Genomic DNA, 19,860 nt, shown 5'->3' with positions numbered 1-19,860 from the left:
GGCACTGCTGACATTCCTTGAGCCTAGGTGTGCTGGGGTCCTGTGGGGCTCGAGGTGAGTCCAAGCTACCCCCGGTACCGCAGTGGGGGCCCGTGGGTGCTGATTGCGGTTCACCCCACATCACGTCAGGTGCTTCCTCTGTTAACCTGGATGAAGTTTCATCCCCGCCCGTCCCGAGCCCCCTGAGGGCCGGCGGCGCCCCGCTCCCTGTCAATCACCACATGCTCCATCCCCCGCCGCCCCCATTGGCTGCGGCGCCTTGGCCCCGCCCCTTTCCTCCCCGTGCCTTTTAAACGCGCCGCAGCCCGCCCCCTGCCAGACGCTCTCCACGCCCACGCGTCGGCAGCTTCCCTTCGCGCCTCCGCGCCTCCCCATTGGCTGAGAGCGCTGTCCGTCACGCCTCGTGACGCGCGGCACGCCGTGACGTCGCCCACCACCCAGGAAGCTCCGCCTATTTATTCTCAACTCGGCTCTTGAGGGGAAAAACAATTTCAAGATGGCGGCGGCGCGGATAACAATGGGGACTCGGGGCTTCGGGCCGGCCCGTGCCTGAGAGCGGCGGCCGCGCCGCGCCGGGGAGGGAGCGGAGCGGGCTCCGGCCGGGCCCCGGGAGCGGCGTGCAGAGCTGAGGGGAGAGCGGGGGCGAGCGCCTCGGCACCGGCCTCGGGAGAGAAGGAGGAAGTGGGGAGGGGGGGGAGCGCGGCGGGCGCCGGGCCGGGGGCAGGAGGAGGAACCGGGCCGCGGGGGCCCAGGTAAGGCCGGCGGGCGGGGGAGGAGCGGCGAGGCCTCGAGGAGAGGGCCATGGCGAGGCCCGGCGCGCGGAGCCGCTGAGCGGCGGTCCCCTCCTCGTCCCTCTGGTCCATGGTGCTGCCCCCCTGCCCCATGGCGGAGTTCGTGGTGCCGCGGCACAGCGCGGTGATGGAGCGGCTCCGCCGGCGCATCGAGCTCTGCCGGCGGCACCACAGCGCCTGCGAGTCCCGCTACCAGGCCGTGTCCCCGGAGCGCCTGGAGCTGGAGCGCCAGCAAACCTTCGCTCTGCACCAGCGCTGCCTGCAGGCCAAGGCCAAGCGGGCCGGCAAGCACCGCCAGCCGCCCCCGGCCCCGCCGCCCCCCGCGCCCCCTCCGCCCGCAGCCGCCGTCGCGGGGAGCGCCGAGAGGAGCGGAGCCAACGGCCTGGACGGCGAGGCGGCGAGCGGCGAGCAGCACGGCCGCAGCAGCACGCTGATCGCGGTAAGGTGCTGCCCGTGCCGCGGGTGGGGCTGTCAGCGTGTCACCGGGTCGCTTGATAAGGGCACGCGCATAGCTGAGGGGAACTCTAACAGCGTGGGCTTTACTGTGCTTTGGAAAGAGTTTCAGCCGAAGCGGAGAGGCAGCGCTTGTTTGCCACTCGCTGCAGTGGGTGTGAGCGCTGTGGGAGTCCCACTCCACCCATTACAGACTGGCTGAGCACAGAACGCGAGTATTCCCCTGGCTTCGCCGTCGCTGCTGGCTGTCAGGGCATGTGCGTGCGGCCACGGCTGCTCGTGTATCTGGAGGGGCTGCTGCTTGGCTTGCCCCGACCTCTTTAAACGTAGTGACCCTTTAAGTGTGTCAGCAGTGCAGGTTAGTAGGCTAACACTGCACTGGCTGCCTGTCCTCCAGAACACCCATTGCTAAACGTTGACCTTTGTGAAAATGATACGGTGCTGCTTAGAGTTTCTTTATAGTGGGTTAATCTGATTGATTTTCAAGTTACCGCATCGGTAAATCCTGTTTTTAAGATGGTCTCTAGTAAAAGAGGAGAACGTGGTTCTGTGCTGCCTTGGGCTTCACTTAGTTACAGTTTTTAAAAGAGGATCGTGACAGAGCTCGGTGATGTTTGGGTATGACTGTGCATGACGTGAGATTGTGAAACATGGCACGCAGATGTCAGCTTTCGTGTAGCACTGGGCAGCACGTACCTGGATGTGGGCTTTGCAGCATGAGCTGAAAAATGTTACTCAGCTGAATTGGTGTTCAAGTAGTATGAATCTAGGATGCTGGCTGTTCTGAAGGCTGAAATGCTCGTGTTAGTTTGAGCACTTCAGGTGGTTGTTAAAGAACCTTTGATGTTGAGAGGAAACTTTCAGCCTTCCTGGCAGTGATTCTGTAGCACTTCCCTGGTGCTGCTCTTTGCTGGGCTGATCCTGAGTGTAACCTGGTGTCAGAACACAAATGGCTCAACTTTCTATTTCGTTTTCCAATGATTTGATGGGATTTCTGTTTGTTTCCTGTCTGGGCTGTGAAGCATACTGCGTCTGGGGCTCTATCCATTAATGATGCATATTTGTGCAGCATGCTCAGCAGACCTCTTTAGCATGTCAAATCCTGTTGCTTAAAGTGCCACCATGCTCCTTCATATTGATCCTTGAAAAGAAAGACGCCTTTGATTTGTTGGTGTTGTTTCTTTTAAATTGCTTTGGATGTGGATTTGATCTAATTAGCATCCATTATAATGAGGGCTCTCAGCAGCAGTGTGGTTTTGAAATACAGTGCACATCTGGGGAAGCCCTTCTTGTTCAGGAAGCTGCTGCCAGTGGCCAATTTACACAACAGAAGAGGGTTTTAGTGTATGAATGACTCCTCCTCGTGCTGGCCTGCTGTTTCCTTCCTAGGATACATGACTGCAAGCTTAATTGCAGCTGCTGATTCATCATCTCGTTACTAGGGCATAAAGTTAGTTAACGCTTTGAAACAAAAACAGCCCCCAAAACTAGAAACCAACAAGAAACCTCTGCTGCTGGTTTGGATCTTTTGGCATAAGATGTCTCTCCCTAAGTCAGTGTTTTACCTCTGGCTGTACCTTTGTCTGAGCTGCAGCTCTTACCTGGAATGCGTTGCTCTTACCGAGACCAACTGTGTGCTCTTCCTGGGAAGCACATGGCTACAGTTTAAAGTATTCAGCAGACTTTGGATTAACACCAGAATTGTGCTTTAAAACATCCTGAGCACATTCCTTTCAAAGGAATGCAGTTAGGTCAGTGAAACATACATTACATTGGTGTAAACGGTGTTACAGTGTGGAGTTTTGTAGCTGCTATGAACCTTCTCTTGGAGACCAGTAGCTGCATTCAGAGTTAATGAGGCGTTTATTTTGATCCTTGGGAGAAAAGCGACTTGTGGAAGTGTAAAGGGCACAGGATCTGGCATCCTTGAGCTGCTGGCAGGACCTACAGCTGCTGTGCCACTCGTGTGCCCAGGTGCTGTCCTGGCAGACTCAGAGTAGCCCTGGGTAGAGGGTGAGCACCACCCTGTCACATCCTGTATGACTTGTTCACGTGGCCGAAGTCTGAAGTTATGTTTCCCTTCCATTAGTCTCTTTCTGGTTTTTATGCTTTGGCTGAGCAGAAGCCAGGGCAGTGCCGTCCTTCGTTTTCTTGCTGGGCAGTGCTGTCGTGTGAGCACACACAAACCAAGACCCGATACTGATGCAGAGATTCTTCTGGATGATGTGTGTGCTGAGTAGGCCTGTCTTTGTTTGAGGAACAAGGTGAAAATACTGGCTCTAATCTAAAGGAAAATTCAAACGTTTGAGTTTATGTTGTTTCTTTTGCTTAGGGTGACGTTAAAACTTGTTCAAAGTAGAGGATGCTTAGTGCTTGAGTAACGCTTCTTGTGTTGATCTTCTATTTTTGAGAAACAGAGAAGTTGGGAAAGGAAAGGAGCTGCCATTGAGCGTGTTTTTTCCTCTTTACCAGTTTCTGTTTTGAGATAGTTCACTTAATAGCATTTAAATTCTGCCTACTGGAAAGGTCGCCCTGCATTTCTGACAGCCCGCGATGTGGTGTATCCCTGAGCTGTACAGAGTGCTCCCTCAGCATGGACGAGGAGTGTGCTGGGGTCGGTGTGTTCGGCTCCTTGTGGAGGAGGCTGCATAGTGCTTCTCACTGTTCCCACCTGAGAGTGGGGATTGTGTAGGTGCTTTGCTTTGTCTTGGATGGCTCTGGATGGTGTTTCTGGAACGGGCAGAGATGTGCTCGGCCCTGGGAGTGCTCTGTGTGAAGGGTGAGGAGCAGAGCAGCATTTGCTGGGGAGAGATAGAGGTTTTTTATGGTGAAGACTGCAAAGTGCTGGTTGAAGCACAGCACCAAGTGAAACACTGGAAAAGAAGGCTAAGGAGAATAAGAGAATGTGATTTCTGTGATTGAAAGGAGCTAACGTAGCAAGTTAAAGGGAATAAGATTGCCTGGGTTGTAACGACAAACATGATTGCATTCTCCTGAGGGAGCTCAGGCTGGTACGCTCACAACTCAGGAGACCTCACTTCGGGGTAAGCTGTGGTGAACGGGTGTTAAATTGTGAAATTATGTTTTACCACAAAAATAGCAAATAATTTCCACATTATTTATACATAACTTCAGTGCAGTGTACTCTTGCTGCCATTGTTTGGTTTTGCTGACAAGTCTGATAGCTTGTTGCACAACAACTCCGACAGGTTTTTCTTTGTCTCCTTTTGATTCTGTGTGAGGTATTGTTGCGTGTTTGAAGCACTTCCCCTCGCAGATTGGTTAGATAAGCAGCGATGCTCCGGATCTGGGAGGGACTGATGTGCTGCTGAAGTTCAGGCGAGGTGGGCGATCCGGCCGAAGGCTCAGCAGGGCTTTTTGATTCAGCAGAACAATTCCTGCAGCAGAAGCTGCCCCTTGTGACTAATGCAGGCTGGGCTATTTATAGCATACATATCCACAGCCCTTCTCCACTCCAGCAGGCAGTCACCCAAATACAAAAGACTTCTGGAATTAAAGTAACAGTCAAAATTAAAGTTAGCGCAGCAGTTTTCGTTCTGACAACGCACTGGAAAGCAGGAACACATTCAGTTATCAAATGCTCTCCTTGCATGGAGAGTGCAACTTAGGAAGCTGTGTGTAGATGCTCAGTAAGTAGAGAGTATGTTGCAGGGACAAAATGTTATTTTTTTCTATTCAAAATTCATGTATACTGCAATTCCTGATGTTTGCATTGATCTTCTTCCTTGAGATGGTCGACCTTGTTGGTTCTGTCCTCAGCCAGGTGGGGAAGGAGAATCTGTCCGCACTGCTCCGTGGAGCTGGTGTGTGCTCCAGTGCTGCCACTTCTGCTGGAGGCAAACTGTGTTCCCCTGTAGGTGAGGGTGCTGGCATCTCGCTGGAGGGCATCTTGGAGCTGGAGTTTTATTGCATCTGTGGAGTAACACGGGATTTCTTCTTTGAAAATGGCCAGTATTTTCTCATGCTGTTATTTTATGACAAATCATTGTAGATATAACTTAAGACTGAAACTAAGCTTACTTGAAACAAGATACAAAATGTAAAGCTCTGTTGAATCCTCTAAGAAGAACTTAATATCCGAAACATGTCATTAAGAAGACTAAAAGACACAACATATGAGCTAGGATTTTAAGGTTTTATTTCTCCCATTTTTACTAGACATTCTCAGAGAAAAATAAAACAAAGCACAGTCTTGCTTTCAGTTTCTCTAACTATAAACTTATAAATATTTACCAACTATAAACATTAATTACTCTCTTGGAAGCCCCTTTCTTCCCAGTGCAACAGAAGAGTCCTGAAGCCATGAACTCTGCTGGTGAATTTGCAGGCAGAAAGCTGGAGATAAATGTTAGAGCATTCCCAGTTTCTTCTGTTGGCTTCCTTGTTAGTGTGTGGCCAGCTCCTGCAAAGTCTGCCAACACACCTTTGCTGCAGTACAGCTGAGCATCGTCGTGGTACATCGTACTCGGGTTTTGTGATCAGAGTGTTTGGGATGGACACCCCCTTGTGTGGAGGGATGGTACCTGACTTCTGTCTGTTCACCTGGGTCAGGTGGGGAAGCCATGGTTATGTCCTGACTGCATGCATACTGCTGCCAAGCAGACATACTATGTTGGTTTAAATGCCTCAGATAAATGCTTTTGGGGTAAGTCTTAGACAGAGCGTGATAGACTCGTTGCAAAGAGCTTGCAGGTTCATGTGCTGCTGGGAGGTTGGGCAGGCTGAGAAAATGGGAACACGTTTCTGTTTCTGATCTTGTGACAATGGAAAGAATTGACTCGTGTTCTAAATAAAAGTGATTGATTCTCCTAAGGAAACCTTGAACAGCATACCAGAAAGCAGCTGTGCTTTGCAAAATCATAGTAGACAAAAAAGAAATGCTAAAGGGATTTTCTTAGTGAGTTGCAAGCTACACTTTATTCTTGTCAGCTTGGATTTTTTTTTGCCTTTGGAGTTTTGGCAGAAGAGAACAGGTTTTTCTTGCCTTGAGAACTCTGTTGGGGCAGCTCGATATGCAGATAACTTGCTGTCTAACTTGTATCTCATGTGTGCTATGTGTTGGTTTTTTTCCTCCTGAAAAAAGGTCTAATTATATAGAAATAGTCGAACAAGAAGAGCCAAATTCAGCATTTCTTCTGTTGGGAAACCAAGAGCCGAGGTACTATATGAGAAATGGTATTTCACAAGAGAAGGTTATGTTCTGTGCATGTCAGTTGTGTGAATGTAGTCAGTGTGAGAATTTCAGGTTTTATTGCTTAGGAGGTCAAACATGAGTGAGTGTAAGTTGTGGGGTTATGTTAGTAATGAAGTGGAGAAGTAACTGTTGGCACCTGCATCTCCTGGTAGCACCATCCTTCCTTGGGTGAGGAATGGAGCTGGAACATGGGGGCTGGCTTATTGTGGGTTACCTGGATGATGGCTGCAGCAGCATAACCTCAGTGTAGACTTAATGCCACGATGCCCAAGTGTGTTTTGTGCTTCTTTTCCTCTTAAAAGTGAGCTAAGATTCAAGTGCAGTAGGTAAATTGCTTCTAAATTTCAGGGATTAAATAGACTTGTGAATCAGGCTGTCTTTTCTGGTACAGATAAGAGATAAGCAGATTTTCTTCTTTCCTGTGTCTGCTGGCTGCTGTGTACAGATAGGATATATTTCAATTAACAGTACATTTAAATGAGGTAAAGGCAGACACCTCCAAATTTTACCTCATAAAATCTCTATTTTTATAGTGCTTTTTTTTTTTTATACAAAGGAATATAGTATGAGGTAAAAGAGGGGCTCTGTGAAGAACGAATGCCAGGGAATTAAGACTGGGTATCTGTGTGTTTTGATGACTGTTAAAAGCCATTCCGGTGTGGAAGACCCTGGGTTTTTGTGGGGGAAGATGCCTGTGATGGACACTGAGGGTCTGTGCCTGTATCTGGACTCCATTAAGTTTAGTTTAGAAGCACAAGTGATTTAATCTTCCGTATATTACAAGCGGTGTAGTACAACAGCAAGGACCTAAGCACGAACCAACTTCTGGAGTATTCCTCCCATCAACCTGAGTGAGTTTGGAGCCCACAGAGACCTGGCCCTACCCAAGCCCTAAGCTGCCTTGGGTTGTCTGTGGCAGTTCCGGTTACAGCAGTGGTTCCAATGGGCCTTGGTTCTGTTCTAATACAGAAATCCTCTTCAATCTTGAGAAGAATATGTTTAGTGTATAAAAAAACTAAGTTATTACTTGTACGGTATTTTTCAGGGAGTGTTTTTTCCTTAATGATTTGGAATTTAGCAGGATCCATCCCAATCTGTGATTGACTCATCACATGACCTTGGGCAAGTTACTCATCCACCTTGAGCTTCAGTTTTCCCAGTTGGAGTATTAAGTAAACAACAGGAAACTTGCCGAAAGCCAAGTGTTGGGATTGAGTTGAAGCTTCCTTGCTTTCTCTTGTTTTCTGCTTTTATGAAAAATCAGATCTGCTTTATTCTCTTACGTCAGTAATTGAAAAAGTTGCTCTAGGTCTGCTACTGGAGCTGTAGATGGAATGTTGAGATTTAGAGAATTGAAGTTCCAGTTTCCACCCCAAACGTACCTCCTCTACCAGCTCTGCTGCTCCTCTCTCTGCTGCTGTTTCCATGAGACATCCAAAAGATCATGGTCTCCTGGAAACTGCAGTCCATCCCTCGTGTAAAAATGTGAAGTTGCTGTTACGTATGCAAGTGTGAAGCGGTGTTTGTTTCCAAAGATCAGCTAGCTGTGGACAATTAACAAGAAAGCAGCCACTGTGATCCAGTCCTTCTATCCTTAAATCAAAGGGCGCTGTTGCCCAGGCAAGTGCTGTGAAATTCTTGATAATTTATGCTGGCTCTACACACAACCTTTTTCTTCAGTGCCGAGATCTTGAAGTTTCCCCCGTTTGTTCTTGGGTGAGGCGGTTTTTCCCCAAGGGTGAGTGGACTGCATTATGGAGACTGTGTATTAAAATAAGTGTGCTTGTTTTGAGGTTTGTTTAATGAGTTTCTTTTCTGCCATCTGAGAGGACTATTGTTCAGTGAACCACACTTGAGACGAGCGGCTTTTTGTGGGGATTCTCCTCATGTGTCCTGCTGGGACACACAAAGGCATCTTTTCCAGGTCAGGGGAGTTTTCCCTCTTCAGATGCGCTGCTCTGAGCCGTGCTGCTGCCCTGCAGGTTTGTCTGTCTTGGTGTAGTGATGCCAGTACAGCAGAGCCTATCTGTTTGGCGAGTTTACCTGAGGGGAGGAAAAAATCACTGTCATCTTTGAGGTGTGCGTGTGTTCTGTTTTCTGCTATTTTTGAGGTCGCTGGAAAGAAGTTAAGATTTGAAAGAACGCTGTCAGAAAGAGAAGCTGAACTAAGGGTCCCGCGCTCTGCTTTGTACAACTGAGGTGCTGTTGCTGTACCCTCTACTTGCTTCTAGATGGCACTGCAAGAGAAAGAATGTGCATATTCACTGGCTGTACACTAGCCAGCTGTTGAGCTGGTTTGTGCTTTAAGGGGCCATAGAGCAGAGAGTAGCAGGGGGAAAATACTTCGGGAGAAAAGTGGAAAGGAGTAAACTTAATCTGCATGGTGGAATTGAGCTCCTAATTGCAGTTATGTATGAATGGAGCTGTGGTCATTTGATGACAGACTGGTTGTGCTTAATGCCAAAAACGTGATGGTGTACAAAAATTACATATTTATCCTCCAGTAATTAAAATCACAAGAGAAATGATCCTCTTTTTTTTTTTTTTTTTTTAATTCTTTTAATGCTTTACAAAGCAGTCTTGCTGGAAAATTACAGTGTGTACGTAGACTAAATAAATACAGGTTGTTAGTCTCAATTTGAATCTTAATGTTCTTCAGTGCTATTGCATTTTGAACAGGAAAGATCATAATATGTTCCAATTCAAAGTCATTTCTCGACTTTTTGTTGTCAAAAAGCTGACAGTTTTCATCTTTGATTTAGCACTTGCTTTGGAAGGTTTATCCTATCAAATTTTAGCAAGGAAGTCATCTTATGTGATGACTTGTAAAAAGCAAAGGCCTACCACTTTTTTTTTTCCCCTAAAATATTTTATTCCTGTTTTTATTTATTTATGTTTTTAATCATATTCAGAGCTAGACAGTGTTCTGGTAAGAAATAATCCAACACATGAAACTAAATAACTCAAATATTGCCTTTATTTTTATTTTTAGCAGCTCCATGAGACTGTGAAAAGAAAGCTCGATAGTGCTTCTTCCCCTCAGAATGGAGACCAGCAGAATGGCTTTGGTGATGTATTTTCTGTTTCCAAGAAGCTGCGTCGTGATGATGGTCTTGGTGGAGTGAGTGGTTCTTCCAATGGAATGCCCCCTGTATCTCCACTCCATCATCTTGACAAGAAATCTGGCAGTGGAGATACCTTGCAGCTTAATGGAAAACACCCAATGGGGCTCGATGGCATCAGCAAGAAGTGTCTTCCAGATTCCAGCCTGCAGCTGAATGGAGGTGGTGATGCTGATGATTCATTTCCTCTGAGTTTGAACAAAGAGCTGAAGCAGGAGCCTGTAGATGATCTTCCATGTATGATTGCTGGAGCAGGGGGTTCTATTTCTCAGAACAACTTGATGCCTGATCTTAATCTTAACGAGCAAGAATGGAAGGAGCTTATTGAGGAGCTTAATAGGTCAGTGCCTGATGAAGACATGAAGGATCTCTTTAATGAAGACTTTGAAGAGAAAAAAGATGTGGATTCTTCAAATTCAGCTGCACAGACTCCATTGCCACAAGATATTAACATAAAGACTGAGTTTTCCCCAGCACCCTTTGAACAGGAGCAGATGGGATCTCCGCAGGTTAGATCTACTTCTTCAGGTTCAGCATTTATTGGTGCTGCCTCTGTTCCTGTAAGTGCCGCTTCTTCGGTGGTCGGTAGTTCTCAGGCTATGTTCCAGCCTTCTAATCAGTCAATGACTGAAAACCCTAATCAGTCCATGATGCAGGCATCAAACCACTCTCAGAACGTCCAGAGACCTCTCCCTAATGTGCTGTTACCTGGGAAGGGGGCAGGAAGTGCCAAAGAAATGTCCTCTGCTCATCAACTCCAGCAGATTGCTGCCAAGCAGAAGAGAGACCAGATGTTGCAGAACCAGCAGCAGGCTTCCCAAGTCCACCAAACAAATCAGATGTCTACCTGGCAGTCTGGGCCTTCTCATAGCCCACTGGCTGTTCCATATACCATGGAAAATCCCACCAGCCCTTCAGTTTACCAGCCAGACTTCAACAATCAGAAGCTCATGATGCCTAATATAGGAAATAAAAGCTCCCCGAGAGCTGGAGGCAATTACCATGTGAACATATTGGGTCATCAGCAAAACAACATGAACCAGAACCCTGTGAATAGTCAGGGCTCAATGCTGGACTACGGGAACACCAAACCTCTTTCTCATTACAAAGCAGAATGTGAACAGGGCGTTGCAGTACCTGGTCAGAGTAAGACTCCCATGTTGGCTTACATACAGCAGCGCCAGCAGCAGCCACTGTCCCATGTGAGTGATGACCAGAATGGAATGATCCTGTTGAAACCCAAGTCTGGAAACATTACCTACCGACTGCCACACAGTCAGGTATGTTTTCTGATCTTTGTTACTTCCGTTTAGTAACAGATTTAAGGTTTTGCAAGAGGCTGGTGGACAGGTAAGAATGGAGTATGGCTTGCTTGGTGGTTTTTCAGATCAGTTGCTGCATGTTTTTAAAGAGGAATATGGTAGTACGCAGTGTGCTGAGGCAAGAGTCAAGCACTGTGTTTTCCACTGAGTACAGTTTTTAATATGCAGTTTTAGGTCACGTTGGTAACGTGTGGTTTCCAGCTTAATATACCACATGGGCAACAAATTATGTCACACTTCACAGAAGGTTCTCCTTATAGAGATAAATAGATGCTTTGTAAACTTTTGCCTGAAATAGCTCATAGAACTGCAGTGTTAAATAGTGTTGTAGCAGAAGCTTTGCTTTCTTTACCTTCTCCTTCATCCCTGACTTCTGTAGGAGTTGGCTCACTATAAACAGCTACGCCTTTGGTTGCTGCTTTTTCAAGAGAGATGGGGATGGGGGCTGTGTTCTTGGTTTCAGATCTAAGAATTTGTTACTTGTTATGAGTGAATGGGAATGTATCTTTAACAGGTAATATTTGTCTGCTTGAAGCAGTGTGCTTCAGGCTTTCCTATGAAGGAGAACCCGTTGTGCTGCTTTGCCTTACGAGGTATAATACATTTGTAATATACAGCTAACAATATATAGCTGTTATTACAGATGTGCAGCAGGTAGAAATGTATATAGCAGGTGGAGGAGAACAGACTTGTAGGCACACACTACTGAATCCCAGCAATGCATGCATTGGAGGACTTGCTGACAAAAAAAGGGATTTTTTATAAGGATTAAAACTCCTGCAAAAGCTGTTGGAGCTCCAGCTCTTGTAGCGTGTTCCTTCACTAAAGCAAAACACAAAATACATGGCATAAAGGCCTGATTAGTCTGTGGTGAGGACCACAGTGATGTAAAAATAAAAATGAGATCAATAATACATGCTTCATAAGGCACAAGGAAAATTAATGTCTTTAAAAGCTAGCGGAAGTAACGATCTAATGATATTTTTGGTGGAGGAAGGAGGGAAGGGTGAGGATGATTGTGTGTGTCACATCTATCTCTTGCTGAAAAACTTGAAGGTGACCTTGCATCTTGCTGCCATGCTTTCATTGAAATAACAGAAATCCCAATGAATACTTCTGGAGAATTTCTAGCAAGCTTGCTTACAGAACAACTTAGCACAGCATTACCTATATTTGGCTCATGATTTCTTACAAAACTGCAGCAAGTGAGAAACAACAGCCCAGACCATTAGCTGAATTCTGAATGTGAAAATAAATTTGTTTGCATAATTAGAAATGAGGCTGAACTGTACTTAAAGATGATAACAAATGTCAAATTTCAAATGGATTCTCAAGTACAAAGAGCTCAGTGTCAGGTCTTGATGGATAATCATTCCATATTACTTTTGCTTTTCCTGAGTTCCTATCTCCAGAACAGAAACAGAAAAACAGGCTGAGGAAAAAACGAATACAAGCAGTTAACCACAGTAGTGGTTTTTTTCTGTGTAATATGATGAAGGCCAGATTGCTGACCAAAAGTTAGGAGTCTTCGTTTTGGTCAGTGATGTTTCTTCCCCTTCACCTTTAAACTCTTGATACTGAAAAAAAGTCAGCATTAGGAAGAGAGGCATAAACTTGCAGAACTGAATGTGGACAGGAGAAGCAGAACATAACTGTATGGTGAAATTCCAAAACCAGTTGGGAAGCTGCAGCTAAAGGTAACTGAAGTTGGTGCATTTGAAGTGCTGTTTGTAATGGCACAATTCCTCTGGCTGAGCAGAAGCACGCAAAGCTTCATTCCCCTTTTTGAGCTGGAATTTGGGAAGTACTTTAAGTGAAGCTTTAAGCCTTTGTTCCGGAATGTGCTGGAGCTTCAACTCCTCATTTCTGTGTCTTTACTTATAAAAATCCTGTATCATTTACAAGAGATGATAGAACTTTTGGTCATCATTGTGAAAACACCTTTCTTCATTTCTGTGATTGCTCAAAGTTGCTAAGCTCTGCAGGGCTAAACCTCCTTCTGTAACTCACATTGTTGTTTTTCTGTTCTGCAGGATCAAACAGCATCTCCTAATGTTCCTCGTGTTCCTGTTTCTGTCCCGGGCTCTGGTGTTGGTGCCCAGGCTCCCAATGTCACCATGGCAGGGAACCACAGCAACCAGTCATATCTTAGCAATCAGCAGCAAGCAGCAGTGATGAAGCAGCACCAAATGCTGATGGACCAGCAGAAGCAGAGGGAGCAGCAACAAAAGCACTTGCTCATGGAGCAACAGAAGCAGCAATTCCTAATGGAGCAGAGACAGCAACATCTATTAGCTGAGCAGGTAAAGAGAGGCCAGCAGTCTTTTTTCTTCCTTTTTGCTTACTTGCTTTGGTTTGCTTGAAGGCGTTTGAAATGTTACAGAACTATTAGCACCTTACAAAATAGGGGATGTAAACTTCAGGATGTTTGGGTATAAATTGGTGTTCTGTTTTATATAAAAACAACAACAAAATGTAACATTGGTTGTCGAGATCTCTTTTCTGTTACAAAGCACAGTTGTGAATTAAAGGAATGAAACAGCTAGAATTTAATAGTGTGGAAATACAAGCTGATATCTACAGGAAGAGAAGATATACCAGTGATGATGTAATTATTTGTCTTCCTTCTTTCACAAAGGAAATGAGAGCAAAATAGTAAAAGATCAGGATATCCTTGATGTTTTGGAGAGCTATAAGCAAGGGACTCTGTAAGCTGGTTGTGTTCTGCCTTTCTTCTCTGTGAGTGCCACAACAGTTCATGTTTCAAATTTTAAATCATCTTTCATTTGTTTATTTGGGGAAAATAATTAGACATCTGCATCCAACTTGCATCTTATCCTGCCAAAAGAATTTAACTCTGCTGTCCATCAGACTGTGCAGAAAGCTGCTTTAGTCTCTCTCAGGGAAATGGGCTCCTTGCGTGAACCTTTCTAAGCTTTAAACCTTTTGCAAGTCTTGCAGCTGGGAATTGGTCCAAAGGGCCTCACTCCTGTCAGCTGTGCTTTTCTGCATTTTTGAGTAGTCCATGCTGGCATGTTCTACTCATTGTTACTGTACAAATGGAACAAATCTCTGCACTGGATATGGAGGAAGGGGAAGGGGAATTTTCAAAGGTTTTATATCCAGGGAGAACTTAGTATTCAGATCTTAGTTTTGTCTTTCAGGATAATGGATGAGGGGCAGGGGGGAAGAAAAATATTATCTTTGGGGATAATATGGGGAAAAGGGCTGTTAATTTATAGAAAAAAAAAAAAAAACTGAGCTGCATATGTCCCTGAATTAAAAGGCAAAACAGAAAGTCATAGAAATGCATAATTGGGTAATAGTTTTGGGTAGCCTCCCTCCTCTGACACTGTGAGCTTTCTTTACATTTGATATTCTGAGTCTTTCTTATTCTGTTTTTTTTGCTGAGCCAGCCTTCTGCAGCTCTTGGTTCATTGTACTGCTATGGCATCCTTCCCTGGCTTCTGTGGTCAGCCCCTTTCAGGTCTGACTGGTCCTGCAAGCAGCAGGTCCCTTCTGTGAAACAGCCTGCCCTCTTCATTCCTCTACATGTCTCAACAGCTTCTCAGTTGCAGACATTTCAAAACAATGGTAGTAATGTGTACCTGCCTACTTTCCACACTGCACTCATCTCTTCTTGAAGGGCTTACTGCTTGTGTCTTTGACCCAGGACTCTTGAAAGGGAATTTCTGTCCCTGTCTGTGCCCTGTGCATGTTTTTACATAAGTGAGTAGTTGTGTGTGGTTTCACTTCTTTATGCCCTTAGAATTCCAGCCTGGTTGAAAATAACTGTGGGTGTAGGGCCAGAAATGTTGTCTGAGATGTGTTTCATGGTGTAAAAGCAGCCCTTTGGCTCTTTACATTGTCAGAATCATGTGTTAGTGCATGTACTTACACACCTTCTTCCATTTCCCCATGGCTTTAAATTCCCTTTAAATTTGGATTTGTCATAAAGTACGTTCAGATTGGATACTCTTTTTAAAGAGGCAAGCTGATTTCAAACCACTAGTAGGGCTTGTTACAATAAACAAGTGAATTATTGAGAAAATGGTTTGGAACAGTGGTTGTAAAACTTGCATAGCTCCTGTTGTAACCTTAGTTTTGTAGTTTTCCATGATCTTCTAGGACATCCAATCATTTGGGTCTGTATATGTTACTGTTTTTGCAAACTAGACCTAGAAAACATTTATTTATGTGTTTTTACTTTCCTGTGCAACACTGGTATTTATGACTTGTACTTTTAATTCAGACTGTTTTAATAAATTGATCTAGGGGCAAAGAGTAAAAGTGATACATGGAGTTTTAGATATTCTTGCTTTTTCTCTTTTTATTCTTGTTAGACTATTGCACCTTTAGGATATTGCTGAAAATGTATGAATGTTTCACTGATTAAAAGACTAACACCTGTAACTTCTAGTTATTTAGATGAGAACAAAGGCCTGAAATTTAAGCTTGCAGAAGCCCCTATGATTACCATCTCCATGTAAAAGTATGCAGATAGCTTGATTTTTATCCCAGATAGTCACTCCTGGAGAAGCCTTGATTTGCTTCCTAATTGTCGTGCCTTGGACCTTTCCTAGGAGAAACAGCGACAGCAGCAAGAGCAGCAGCTGCAGCGACACCTGACCCGACCTCCCCCCCAGTACCAGGACCAGCCACAGAACCCCTACCAGCAGCAGGTTGGGCAGTTCACAGGTGAGCAGCATGGGCACTGAAGCAATGCAGAAGTCCCAGGAATAAAACAGGGTGCCTCCAGAGTTCCTGGACTGGAGAGCTTATCATTAATTTATTGCAACATCTTCCTATGTTACGGTGCTTTTAAACTTTTAGAGCTAGACTCTGGTACATTTGAAAAAATAACAGCTTCCTCTGACCTAAATATTTGAAACAGTGCATGCTTCTGATTCTGTAACATTGCTCTAGAAATGGATAAAACTTGGCCTGTAGAACAATGAAGGTATTTCATTTTTATACTCCCATTTTCTTTTACAGATGTTAAATTCTCCTTTAACTTTTGTGTGTGTGATACTGTTCTAATCTTCCTTTTGGCATCCTGAGTGGTTTAGTTTTGTTTCACAGGAGAAGCTTGGTATGTCTCAATTGTACTGACACTGATAAATAAAAGGGGTTTTTTGCCATCAAGTTGGAATGACACCGTGAATGGGGAAGAAGTAGAGAGCATTAAAAGATTGTTTCCCTTACACACAAACCTTCCCCTACCATGGCAATAAGGAGATACTTGCCTTTTTTTATAAACTTGGAATATGCAAAATGTGCTTCTTCTCTTCTTTCTGATTCCTTACTCTCTCTGTTCCCACAGAAGTAAACACCAAATGGAGAAGATGCAAATAGAAATATAATACCCTCATTCTTAGTGTCTGTGTAGAGCTAGGGCTGAGTTTTGTTACTTAACTGAAAAACTTGATCCCAGTGCAGAAAGCTGGTGTTAACAGTGGGCAGTACAGACTTCAGATACTGAAGTGTGATATTTTTCCTCCTGCCATGTTTCTCCAGAAGTAGTGCAGTACCTCTGTTAAAAGTAGAGTATGTGTTGCTATAATGAACGTCAGCATTATTTTTTTCCTTGTTTTGATAACTGCAAGTGCTTTCTGCATCTTAAGTGCTGGTATGCGCACTGCCTCTTCCTGTAAGACCTCCCACTTTGATCTCTGTCACTGGTTAATTAATTGTTAATTCAGTGGAGAACCTTTGTTACTCATCTGTCTTGAATTATCGTTTAAATAAGCGTCCATAGTTTTTTTTGTTTGAAAGTAGAGGAAGTCATGGTGTAGGCAGGTTTCCCTTGGCTGGCTAAGTGTGGGGAGCGAGTGGATGGTATATGCACTATACTTCACAGTGCTGTTCTAATTATTTTCTTGTTTTAAGTAACAGGGATGTTTCTTTGACAGGGAAATGCTTTTTCTTTCCTTTTTGCTCTTTACAGAGGTGAGAAGAAAATACCCATTGCTTATTGAGAACACTCATTTTTGCTAATCATCTTTGTTATCAGGATTGCATATTAATGTAGTGAATACTTCACCGTGGGAATCCAAAAGATGTTTAACTAAACATTTGTGAAAGATACCTAAAAGAAAAGACATTCCTGGAACTATAAAAGCACAGGAGTGTAAATCCTGCAGTTCTTGCTGTGAGGGACTCGGTTCATACACACAGAGTTACTGACAGTGTGTGAATGCAGTAGGTGGTATTTTTTAACAGACTGGAAATCGTGTGTGTGCATACTTCTGATCACAAAGGAGCATCACAGTCCTGCCCCTAAAGCCTCATTTTTTAATGTTGGTGATGCTGAACTCTTAGGAGTGTCTTTTTAGAAAATTGGCATACCAGGTTTGGTGTTGAATGCAGATATGAGTACTGCTGTCTGTGCTGGTTGCTCAGATTGCTTCATACAAATGTAGCTGCCCCTCATTTCTGGCTTGTGGGGTCAACAGGCCCAGATTGGCTCTGGTTGGATTGAGGTAGTTAATGTACAAAATACTTCTTTGTGTTTCAGGATCATCTTCAGCCATGCCTGGGGTCAGTAATTTAGGACAGTCCAGCTCTGGTAGCCCACGGATGTTTCCTCAGACCCAGAACATGATTCAGATGGGACCTGGGCACACTTCTGTCGCACCGCTGCAGTCCGGCTCCAGCCAGCAGGACCGGGGGGTGACTCAGTACCCCAACATGCAGAACATTCAGCGAGGGGGGCTGTACAGCATGCCGTCAGGCATGACACAGATGGTTCCCCAGCACGCAACTCAGAGTGCCAATGGACAGCCCCAGATGCAGAGACAAGGCAGCTTGGGCCAGGGTGCTGCTGTCCCTGCTGCGTACGGGCAGAACACCTTAGCAAACTCAAGTATTTCTCAACAGCACAATAAAGGCGCACTGAATCCGACCTTATCTAAGCCACAGATGGCAAGAGTACCAGCTGCTATGGGGGCTCAAAATCCATCTTGGCAACACCAAGGTATCCCTAACATTAATAACCAGACACAAGGAAGCAGTGGCTTAGGACCATTTTCTGCCAGCTCCTCTTTCCACATGCAGCAGACTCATCTAAAGATGGCCAACCAGCAGTTTGCTCAAGGAATGCCTCAGGTAAGCCTCAGCACCAGCAGGCCCATGGCCTCCATGAATGCTGCCGTGTCGGGGCAGATGCTGTCATCGTCTTTGGGCACGCAGCAGCGGACAAACCCACCTGCACAGCAGCAGGTTCCCTCGCAGCAAGTCTTGCCTGGCATCACCCAGACTGTTCCGGATCTGAACGCTTTCAACCAGAATCCAAATCAACAAATGCCCAACAGAGGTAATATGCACTGTAGTCAGGGGTACCCTGTGAGGACAACCAGTCAAGAGCTGCCTTTTGCCTACAGCAGCCAGTCGGGCAATAACGGACTTCAGAGTGACACAGATCTGATAGACTCTTTGCTGAAAAACAGGACTTCGGAGGAGTGGATGAATGATTTGGATGAGTTGTTGGGAACTCATTAAAACAGGGCTGGGGGTGGGGGGGTTCTACTTTTTTTAATTATTTCATGAAATATAAACAACACTTGGACCAAAAAACCTGTGGCATTGAGGAGACTTGCAGGCATTAGAGGTAAATGGTTGGGAAAGGGACTGGAGCTGCTTCTCAGTGAGTGCTGCCACGTGGTAATGGCACACCAGGCAGGTCTGCAGGAGTAGTGCACGTTGTCCCAGTGTCTCTAGGGAGTTGCACCTTTAAGCAGGTCAAACAAAACTGTGTCCCAGCCAGCCTTTCAGAAATCTCACTTGCAGTGTTCTAAAATGAAAAATTTTAATTATTTAAAAATAGAACTGTTTCACAGAAATAGTGCAGAAAGAAAGCAGAAAGTTTGGGCTTAGTTCTCTGCAGCTATTACTTGCAGTCGTTGTCCGTAGCTCGACGTGCTGTTACAGCACTGTCATCAGATGTCTGACTTCATTTGAGAAGAGGCTGTATGCACCCGAGTACACTTGCAAGATGTGAACTTTTTCCACTGCTCTAGCATGTGCCTGTACTCTGAATAAGCAAGTGATATTTCACAGTAAGTGTTTCTAGATGCTGGTTATAGATGAAAGAAAGTATTAAAACCTGGCCAGTTAGTCAAGGTAGTCTTCTTAATAGATTGTAGTCTTTTAAGCTGCAGTTTGCACTCTGCTGTAGAGAGGCACAGTTCTTGGCTTATACCTTGCTGTGTTTAAAGGGGGAATTTCTTATGGGAGAACTTTTAAACTATAGTAGGTTTAACATGAGTTGTAAAGCCATTTACTTTGCACCTGTTTCTTCATAACTTATTTCCAAAGGTAGTTGTATTTAAATGAAGGCTTTGCTTCGTGACAGCTCATTTAGTTTTCTTTGTTGTAAAAAGTAAAACTAACGTTTTGAGATCAGTTCATCCCCCAAAGCTAGCAGTGACACAATGAGCACAAGACTTTGTCACTTCAGGGTAAAATGAGGAAAAAAGAACTTGGCTGAGAGGTGAAAAGTCCTTATCAGCAGCAATAGCACAAGCAGCCTGGGAGGATGCTTGCATCAGGGTTGCTCCAATACTGAAGTCTCCCCCTTTAAATACTTCTGTTTTTAATACCGGGTTATGAGTTCGGTCATCCTTCTGTAGACAGGTGGGTTTATTCCTGTAATATCCCTTGAAGCAGATACTGGTTCTTTAGCTCAGCCCATTGAGACCTCCCATCCGTGTTGGGACTACTCAGAAAGGACAGAAAACCGCAGTGGCAACGGACAGTGTTCCAAAGTCCTTACTCTTACCAAAAAGATCCCTTACCCACCAACAAGCCACCTTGCCTTAACCTTTACTTTAAAATGAAAATAGAGTGGAAAGCTTTTGTTTTAAATGCACAAATACCTCTTCCCTTTCTAAATCCACTTCTTTTGGAAAACTCCTTTAAACTTTTTAACCAAACCCAGCGTTGTGATGTAAAAGCAG

General features: G+C 44.9%; 1 protein-coding gene across 2 annotated transcripts; it reads left to right on the top strand.

Annotated features, from left to right (window-relative positions):
- The first annotated feature begins 466 nt into the window (after positions 1-466).
- MAML1 (mastermind like transcriptional coactivator 1) lies at positions 467-18,697 on the top strand. Of its 2 annotated transcripts, none has more exons than XM_065734782.1 (5): positions 467-1,230; positions 9,455-10,861; positions 12,937-13,206; positions 15,487-15,601; positions 17,421-18,697. In XM_065734782.1, the coding sequence occupies exons 1-5, from the start codon at positions 862-864 to the stop codon at positions 18,401-18,403; spliced, it is 3,144 nt and encodes a 1,047-aa protein (XP_065590854.1). In that variant the 5' UTR covers positions 467-861; the 3' UTR covers positions 18,404-18,697. The 2 variants fall into 2 exon arrangements, with proteins under 2 accessions (XP_065590854.1, XP_065590853.1); XM_065734781.1 differs by having other exon boundaries at positions 9,452-10,861.
- Positions 18,698-19,860: the final 1,163 nt, after the last annotated feature.

Source organism: Cyrtonyx montezumae, unplaced genomic scaffold (genome assembly GCF_038088225.1).
Source record: "Cyrtonyx montezumae isolate F1298 unplaced genomic scaffold, pur_monq_1.0 scaffold_18, whole genome shotgun sequence".
NCBI lineage: Eukaryota > Metazoa > Chordata > Aves > Galliformes > Odontophoridae > Cyrtonyx > Cyrtonyx montezumae.
This window is presented reverse-complemented; position numbering and strand designations above follow the sequence as displayed.

Excerpts from the sequence above, each read along its gene's own strand:
- MAML1 (XM_065734781.1), top strand. The coding sequence starts at position 862 with ATGGTGCTGCCCCCCTGCCCCATGGCGGAGTTCGTGGTGCCGCGGCAC. Across the intron at positions 1,231-9,451 it reads GCAGCAGCACGCTGATCGCG|CAGCTCCATGAGACTGTGAA; the intron begins GTAAGGTGCTGC and ends TTTTATTTTTAG. Across the intron at positions 10,862-12,936 it reads ACCGACTGCCACACAGTCAG|GATCAAACAGCATCTCCTAA; the intron begins GTATGTTTTCTG and ends TCTGTTCTGCAG.